This window comes from Anarrhichthys ocellatus, unplaced genomic scaffold (genome assembly GCF_004355925.1).
Source record: "Anarrhichthys ocellatus isolate YVR2014 unplaced genomic scaffold, GSC_Weel_1.0 scaffold24, whole genome shotgun sequence".
NCBI lineage: Eukaryota > Metazoa > Chordata > Actinopteri > Perciformes > Anarhichadidae > Anarrhichthys > Anarrhichthys ocellatus.
The window spans coordinates 8223341-8233015 of record NW_022280054.1 but is presented as its reverse complement, the minus strand read 5'-3'; the positions used below and the strand labels follow the sequence as shown (position 1 = coordinate 8233015).

At 42.5% G+C, this 9675-nt stretch overlaps 1 protein-coding gene across 1 annotated transcript in view; it reads left to right on the top strand.

The window, feature by feature from the left end:
- The first annotated feature begins 565 nt into the window (after positions 1-565).
- The window catches only part of clmpb (CXADR like membrane protein b), a 65301-nt gene continuing 56191 nt past the window's right edge, over positions 566-9675 (top strand). Inside the window, exon 1 of the mRNA XM_031860553.1 lies at positions 566-1051. Coding sequence (XP_031716413.1) covers positions 1003-1051 — 49 coding nt within the window. The 5' untranslated portion in view covers positions 566-1002. The remainder of the gene's footprint in view (positions 1052-9675) is intronic.

The following is a 9675-nucleotide window of genomic DNA, read 5'->3' as shown; positions in this document are numbered from 1 at the left end:
AGTTTGGTCTATTAAATCTCAAACGAACATATGCAGAGTCCAAAGTGATCAACATTCCAAAATCCTTCACTTTAGAACCACATGAGGCAAAGAGAGGCAGTCAAATCTTTACATTTTGGAAATTGTAAGGGTTAGCATTTTCACTTCAGCGATTAATCAATCATCAAAATAGTTGCTGCAAACATTTTCTGTCGACTCATCCATTACCGATTCATCATTTCAGCCCTTTAAAGTACAGCGCACTGTTAAAATCATGTATAACGTTAAAGCAGTGTCATAGTGTCATGTGATCCGATTGCAAAATACCTCAACATAACACTCTCCCCATAATAATATAGTCAAATCTAGGATAAAATAGTCCGACTCACTATAAACCCATGTGCCGTCCTTTATTATAGGACTTGTATTTGCTCAAAACAAGATTTCCATTAATGGCAACATTAATTCCATTCATATCAAAGAAATGAGCTCGCTCAGTGTCTGCAACACTTAACAAGAGGTCATCATCCTCTCAACAAGCTTTTTAGTGTTTGTTGCAGGATGCTCGGGCTGTGTAAGAGAACTTCAGACTCTAGAGGTCTCCATCCTTCAGCATCCCCTCATCATCCACCTATTCGCCCTCCTCCTCCTCCTCCTCCTCCTCTTTGGCATTTTGTGCAGCGGAGGAGGAAAGGAGGAGAGACTGCTGAGGAGGAGACAGAGGGGATCCGGAGACAACACGTCCCACGCCAGAGCCAGACAGCCAGGGAACTTTGATTTGACGCCAAGTATCCTGCGATGGAAATGACGATGAAGGGAAAGAGCCACGTTTCTTGTTCTGCTCCTTGGGAGGCTTAGACAGAGATATGTCGGGCGTGTTCAACATATAGTGTCCTTGGACTCTTACGCTCTCTGAAGATTTATTGTCTCTGATTTCGCTCCTCTATTCGCTGATGGTGCCGCTTCGGTCAGCCGAATGAATTTGAAGGCAGTCTGAGCGCATTGTTTCCAGCTCCGTTGCATATGGGATTTCCAGCCGTGATGTCTGCAATATTCCGCTCTTTGTTTCTGGGTAAGTCACTTCTCGTTCCTGTAAAAGAGAATGCGTTCGTCTAAGGAGCAGCGGAGCGTGTTCGTCTCCCTATTGTTACGGACGATGTTCGTTATTATTTACTACGATTTTTTTTTTTTTTTTTTGTATATATTTTTATTGTTTTGAACGTCCTTAACGACAGATCTGGCAAATGACTTCAGCCTTGATTCAGAATGATGTCAGATTATATTTATTTTTAATTTTCAGCTTCACGCCGTTATAATGGGCATGTGTTAAGAAATTGCTATTTATATTTTGGCATATCTGAAAAATGAGAACGCACAAGTCAACCTCGGTTTCCAAGGCTGCTCTGATTCGGGGAATTAAAGGGGATAAAAGTTCACCTGACCCCTCCCTTTAGATCGGCGATCCAGAGCTATTGACCCAGTATGAACATCTACAATCCGTCAGAAAAACAGGCCTGCTGCAGATGAACAAAATGCCTTTTACCATATTTTGACAAAAGGAACAAAAAAAACACAGTGCGTACAGTAACTAAAGACAGGTAGATATATTCAATATGCTGTTTCTTACTGTTTGGCCCAATATTAAGTGTCCTGAATATCATTTTGAGAAAGAAAATAAATGTTGGAATTTGTTGGGATGCATCATTTGTTTGAAACAAAAAAAAAAAATGTTAGTTGAAAAATATTCCTATGATTTTAAATCAAGCTCTGTTTGTCTATTTATGTCATCACCGCCACTATTGCTGATACTGTGACCAACACAGCTCTTATTACTTCTATATTACAGTAATGTACTAAGGGACATTACAGGTTAAGAGCTAAATGAGGGATTGTTTAATTCCACTGTGACTTCACTGACTGGAAGTTCCTGTAGCACTGTAAAGACAGTGTGTACAAATGACTTCCAGTAAGAGGTTTCACACTCCTTTCTGCTGTCTCATCACCTGCAGTGAAATCCCAACAGTAGCCTGGTGTAACTGGGGTTAAACCAGCGTTTTTTCAAAGGCTTCTGCATCTGAAGTGACTATGAATAAGAGTGCTTGGTATGAAAATGTTCGGAAGCCCCAGCGTTAAAGTAGCAGTATAGTTGAAAGTGGTCATATGAGGAAAAATGCAACCGAGAGATGGCGGCTCCTCTGCTTTGGTTTGAGTCCAAAAGTCGTGCTCTAGTCTGAGCGATGCTCGCTGTTCGTGGCGTCGCAGTCTGGACAGAAATCAAAAGAATCATTTTTGTGTCATATTTTCAGTTTAGACACACAGCTGCCATTATTTGCTTATGCTGGATGTGGATTGTGCTGACGGCTTGTAAATGCCTGCAATGTTTGTGGTCTCCGGCTCCCATTATTGCAGTTATGTATTGCGGTGACCTTTCAGGAGAATACCCTGCCCCTTGCCCGATGCATTCTGGGAAAGGCTCCAGTCCCCCTGTGACCCTGAATAAGATAAGCGGTATATAGAAGATGGAAGGATAGAGATAATATGTGGACCTGCATACAAGCTGACTTGTTAAGCTTTACATTGGTCAACCAGTGAATCCATAGTATGTGCTCAGTGGTGATGGGCCACTGATCCTGTGCAGGCAGCTGACTCGGCAGTGGACACTGCATAGCATAATGTGCTTTGCTTTCAGCCATCAGCCTGGTTGTATTAGATATTGATGTGATTCAAGCTAATTATGATTATCTAAATAGCAGTTCCCTACTGATGATGATGATGACGAAGATTTAAAAAACACAACAAATTGCTCAGCTGAGCCAGCAATGCCAAGGTGAACACATTACACCTGAAATCATACAGCAGCATGTTATTCCCCTAATATTTATAATAATAGTGCGCTTTTCTTAAAATAGCCATCAGCCTGTGCCTAGAGTATTAAATGGCTTGTTGTTGCCATGGTGAGGCATTTTCTCCTTCCCCTGTCATGTCACAAGATATGACTATAAAACAATGCAGCTGAAAACGATACCATAAGGGTCAATGTCCAGTACAGTACAGCAACCGGGGCCATGTGTCTCTCATTCTACAGCAAATGATTTGCCAGTCAGCCAAAAGAGCATTTTCACTTGACCAGGGAGAAGCTATAGGCTGCTCTGCTGCACTGGACTGAAGGACATTTCTTCAAAAGTTATATAGCCTGTATTAGCTCAAGATCAACGCCGAGGCCAAGTAAAGAGAGGAAGTGGCTGTTTTATTATAAAAGAATCGATAGTCATTAATAGGGCCTCATTTCCTTTTTATTTGGCTGTGGCCTCGCAAGTCCTGAGATGTCCTTAATTTAATATCTGCTGGAGATGTAATATCCACTGTTCACATTACAGATAAGTAGCACAATTAATTGCCACGGGGAGTTCCGTAGCTCGATACGAAGTAAGAAACAGAACAAGGTCAAATAGAGTAACTGAGTAACCGTGTGGTAGATTCACCCAGGTAAAGGACGCCAGTGATGGATTGCCTATCTGTCCTTGTGAAACGATTAAATGATTGTGAATGAGCGGATTTGAAAATGACTGTCCGAGAAGTAATAACATCGCATAAGTCACTTGACAGAAATGTAATTGGATAGAACGAGCAGCTCTTTTGTGTGATATCCAAACCTCTGCACCCTGGCTTGGTGGAGTCAAATTTTCGATCTGCAAGACGAAGCCATGTGAGTGATTATGGGAATGCAGTCGCGTCTTGACAGTAGCGTCCGTGCTGATGCCCGTGTGTCCACATTGCATGCACACACGTGTGTATAACAATGAGCAGACGGTGGTGCCTGTGCACGCCTGCTAGTGTTAGATGCAGATAAAGAGAGCAGTGGCTCCAAACAGAAATTCTGTCCCCATTCTATATTTAGCATGTCTGCCGGGGTAGGCAGAGCATCTCTGAAATGTGAAGATGACAGGAGCCTCCTGAGCCAGAGGTTATGAAGTGACATCTTGATGTGTTTGCGCCTGAATCACACTCCCACACACACACACACAACCGGCCACAGACTCCTGACATTCCTGCAAACCCAGAGACATTTCGATATTTGACGTCTAGTTACCATACATTAAGTCTCCGTTTTGATCTTCCTGTTGAGGCGTGTTATTCTTCAGCGGTATCATGTGGCATCCTGTACATTCCCAGCTTTGAGCGTGTTTGTTTTTTCCGAGAGCGTGTGATGAGTTTGGCAGATTTGCTTTGCGGGACGTGGACGTGCACGGTATTTAAAGCATTTGTCGGTTAGGTGAGGAGCCCTGCAGCGAGTCAACCTTCATCTCACATTGTACAAGCGTGGACGATTGAATAATTAGCTGGTCGAATTAATTTACAGGAGTTTACTTGAGGAACGGGGATGCAGACAAATCAACACTTTCAGCACACATAACAGAGGGACGCCAAGCACAGCATCACAATACAAATATGTGCCAAAGAATCAGTATCCAGTAGATATTACGTTCAAGCTATAGGAGGTACAGCAGAGTAAAGATGCGGCTGTTGAGGGAAGAATAGCAAATAGCTGGCGGTGCATCGCTCCAGATAGTAAACTGACTTCCACCTACAATGTCAACGATTTGACATGCAGAACAAAGTGTAAACAGATTTCCGTCAAGAAAGGATTTTATTACTCCAAGCAAAAGTGGCAAATCTGAATGGCTCAGCAAGGACAGAGCACTCTGGAATACAAAACCTGTACCGAGGGTGGTCGAAGAGGCCTACAGATGAGCACAGAGGTCAAGCCGTCCTCAAAACAATTGACCCATATCATTAACAAATACTGATTTGCCTTCTAAGCACTTTCCCCCCCTGATGTGTACAGCCTTTGAATGACAGCGTGCCTCCCTGAATAACAAAACGTGCTTCTTTTGTACCTGAGGGATTCTTCATGTTTCATTGATTTCTGTGCTTTTAGTCAGACGGCCTTCCTGTTCTGTCGCAGCAAGCTGGACTCCATGCTTAGAAGGAGAGTGTTTGTAGGTGAGAGTGTACCTGCTTTGTATTATAAGTGGTTTTATTCCTACTACTCGAGGGCCTATGCAGGTTGATTTGTATAGCAGCCAAAGACGTCCGAGGTGAAAAAATAAAGGTCACGCTGGTGGAGTGAGCGGATGCTTTCTTGGATTAATCTGCCGTCTCGACAATATTTCTTTGTTTGACAGTTCCTTTAACGTTCTCCTGCTGTGTTTCAGCCACGCCCATAACATCCGAGCTGTCCAGGCATGGGCCTTTTGGCGCTTGCATCTTGTTAAACACAAGACATATGCTTCGACAGAGCTGGGTTTGTGTAGAGTTTCTGACCGATACACCCTCCCCCTTTTCATCCTTTACTGGGGAAATTACTGCCAGATTATTTTGGAATGTATGAGCAGGAACTGCCTATTTCACTTTACTGCTAATCTTTGACAGATGTTCGGGAGAGGCTCACATTCACATTAACTGGAGCCACATGCACGGTATGCACAGGACATTACACTACACTAGTATACCGCTGTACACAAACAATTAAAGACACAGACATGTTGTGCAGATAAACTAACACATTCAACGTGTGACAACTACCAGCTGTTTTATACAATAGGTGAGCCATGAGATCTTTTTTTTAATTCCTCATGGGAAAATTAGATTCCCATGAGGAATAAAAAGTATCTTTACAGTTTGCCATTTGGGGAAATAGGACCTCTAATCTAACCATCTAATAATTTGAGTCATTTGTTAAGTTCCAGGTAAAGTAAGATCTTAGAATTGTTTCACAACACATTATTTATGTCAGAAATAATAGCTAAAAACATGCAGCATGTGTGTTTCACTTAAACTTACACTACAGGCTCAGTCGTATCCTACTCCGTCGCTACTGTTGACTGCTAAACGATGTATAAATGGTTTTGAGCATCCCAACCCCCACGAAATGACTCGTTTCCCTTTCAGAATTTGATCAATTCTGTCCGACAACATTTGGAAAGTCTAGAAGAGGCGCATGATTGAATTATTTTATCCCCATTCAAGTTAGTACAAGGCTGAACAGGAAGTTAGCCGATTAGAAGACCGAGTGTCCGTGCCGAGTCTCTGGTGTGCATGCTCTGCCCATAGAACATTACATAGAGCATACTTTACGTTAACGTTTTTGCAAAAGTAGGGCGCAGCAGTGAGACGGACAGCATGTGGTGCATAACTGTAACTGTACATATGAAATCAACCCTCACAATGATCGGGTTTGGTTTCAGAGCCGTCAGCAGACACGCCGTCAGCGAATGACAGCGATTTTGAAACCAAATTTTTCGGCGATTTTTTTTAATCATTCAAATTTGGCTGGGTGGTTTAGAACACATTTTTCTGTGCTGCGACAAACTTAGAACATGTTTATTTTTGCTTTAGCGAGAGCAGAAAGGTAAATCATTCTCCGTGTTAAATGATGAGGATTTGTTAGTTTTTGCTATTGTTTATATCATTGTAAGGTAAATAGTTTGATAGCATATCTTATCTAATTCAGCATTTAGCTATGTTAGGTGATACATTTCAACTGATCAGCGCATTAGAAAACACATTGCCATAGTGAAGCATGAGGGCTTGTTTTAAATCAAATAACTACAAGACAGCAATGACAATATTAATCATACTACAAAATAACCCTTCACCTCTTGAATCACTTGACCCCCCCCACTGCCCCTGGATCTCTCACTGACTGACCTCAGCACAAATGGATTCAGTTAACCATGTCATTAACATGGCTATGTGTATAGATAATAGTTTGGGCATTGGACATTATGGCATCAAGAATGTATATTTCATTTAACCATGAAATGCCTCACATGGAGCCCAAACCCATTCAAACTAATATTAAATGATGCAAAAAGAAGGTAAATTAGGATCCGCTGCTCCAGAACTTAAACGAGTAGCCTTTTAAAACCTTGGTCACTGTTAGACACTTAAACATTGCATCGGCCCCTTGTTCCCTGTAATCTCTTCAGACATGGATATTTGCTCCAAAGGGAGGATTTCCATCTTATTCGCAGTTTGAAAGTCAATGGTGCAGGTGCAATTACAGCTTTCTATTTTCTTAGAAAATGCAAAGCGATTTGCTGCTTGTGTGCATGAATGTTTGAATCAAGGTCTGTGATTGTTTTATGTAAGCAGCGAGGAGATCAAAGAGGGAACAAAACGGTGAGATAAACGCTGATGCTGTCGGCGTGGTGGAGCGTGGAATTGTCTCCCATCGATTCACCCCACTATAGGTCTGTCCTGATACTAATTCTTCGCAGCTATTGACATTGTTGGAAATAGGATTCCATCTGTCACCGACCGAGTGCTCCTCAGCTGCAAGAGCAAAGGTGATCAAAATGCATACATCTTACAAAAATACCATTTAAATTGATTATTTATTTTATATTGTTTTATCAGTGGTGGGGGCTGCGATGGTATCATCTGAGAGCTCCCAGCCCTGTTGTGGTGCTTTCAAGTGCTTTCTGCGTTAGTGAAAACTGGCAGGGCGGAATAAAGCCGCCATGCTTTTCTTCTCTAAGCAGAACATGCTTTTGATCTATGTTCACTGTCTCTGAAACCAGGTATGTCTCTGTTTCTGCGCAGCAGCACGATCCAACTGTGCAGGAAAATAAACAGCTCAAAAACCAAAATCCCTATTGCTGAGGTGTTTTTCACTTTCAAGCAGCTTAGCATAGCGCTTACATCAATGGCACAAAGGAAGAAAGAGCAGACTCCTGATAAAACATTTACACCCAATGAGCAGCACAGGGGTGACATTGGTTGTGTTTCAGTCACGCCTGTGTGTATTTTCTGAGATTTCCTCTGTCGACTGGAAGCCTGTTTACACGTTAACCAAGCCTGATAATGCCTATTGCAAGTCAAGTCAAGATGATATGAAATCCTTCTCTTAACTCAGCAGACCCTGATTGAACAGTTTGATGTTTTTGCTGCTGCTCTAACAAACACTTGACATTTTCAGTGAGTGGTGTCAAAACCCCAGTAAACTGTCAATAATTGATCATTTCTTACTGATCGCTTAGCACTTTAATTGGTCGTGGGGTGCACCTGGCAGACCCCCAACCTGTGCGGCGTCTCATCTCACACTGTGATTATTGATTATCATGTCCAAATATCAACTTGGACAGGTCAAACAGCCTCAGCTGAACACACGCTCACAGCCAGACTGCGACTACAGGGTGTCCTCGGAGTGAAACGTAAAGCAAGGGATTTTCAATGCAGACGGAAAGAATTTATAAAATGTGCACTTATTTTATATATTCCAGTGTGGTGCCGATGCACAAAACATGGACTTCCCTTCCACTCTACATGGCACTCAGCTATAATACAATCCCCAGGATTGATTGCATGATGAATAAAAGCAACTTGCGGTGCGCCAAACAATGGCAACCCAGGCGAGTTTTGTTTTTTTTTGTTCCCTTTCTTCCTCTGTTTTTCCAATTGGGAGCTGACTGAATAAACAGGAGCAAATGTTCCACGTCGCTCTATTTAGACGCCTGCTGTTCCTTTGAATTTGAAGCAGTTTATTAGCCCAGCAAGCAGGACACTCCATTAGGTGTTTTGAACCCGCATGCTCCATTGTCTCACTCCATTTCGTCTTTTGCTTTGCAAGCCTTCCCTAAAGCGTTAGTGGCTTTAATCAGTAGACGCCCTTCTGTCCTTTAAACATTTATCTTCAGCCGCTTTTCGTCGTCACCGAGCAGCCAGGAAAGACGTAAAGATGGATGGTGTTTGGAAGGGAGGGAATTCAGTGGCCATTGATTAGAGTGGTGGAAGACAAAGCGGTCACCTGCACAAGACCTGAACACCATCTGGAGGATCCTCTCCACTCTTAGTGCATGATAGCTGAAGTCAGGACTCAGCAATCTGCCCAATTTAGATCTATACTGTGTGTCTTTGGTTGGAGAAAAAACGATGGTGCAGTAACTTTAGTGGGCTTAATCTAGTTATTGACTGTAACAAAACTGTGGGAATTACCTTTAAAGCTGAATAGCAATTTTGCTGATTCATTATTCATAGGATGAAATCCTTCGTTGACACTAGGAACTGTAAAACACAATAACTTAGGCCTAGTCTTGGGTTGCCTGTCCTGTTCTTTTGCAGTGGATGTTGTGTGACTAATGGTTTAATTACCCAATCACAATGCCAGCCGTTTGGTCTTTTATTGCCCAAGAGAAAACATTGTGAACTGAATACCACTGATCAATTGCTAGGTTGTCCACAAATCAGGTATGTAATGTCCCTGATTGCACTACAGCTCTCCCATCAGTATTTCATATTAAAGAGCGCAGAGCCCTCTGTCAGGCCGAAAGGTTGAGGCTGAGCTCAGGCTGTGGTTCAGAGTACAGTTTATATTTGCACTGCTAAAATGCTTTTTTTTTTTCCTTTCTCCCCTCTCTTGTCCTCACGCTTTTTTCCCCCCGTTTCCCTGCAAAGTGGTTCAGAACAGATGGCACCACCACCTTTGTTTTTTCCGACTCGTTAGACTTGACTTGTTGATGAAATGGAGCCTTTACGCTATACTGCCCATGCAGATGTGTAGCTGTATATCTGCTAACGTAGCCTCTGTCATAACATGCCCGGCAGATAAGGGGGATATAATCCACAAACTGTTTATATCTCACAAGGCTCTATGTTTTGCTTTTCCAAAAGTGGACTTGTGTTCTCCATCAG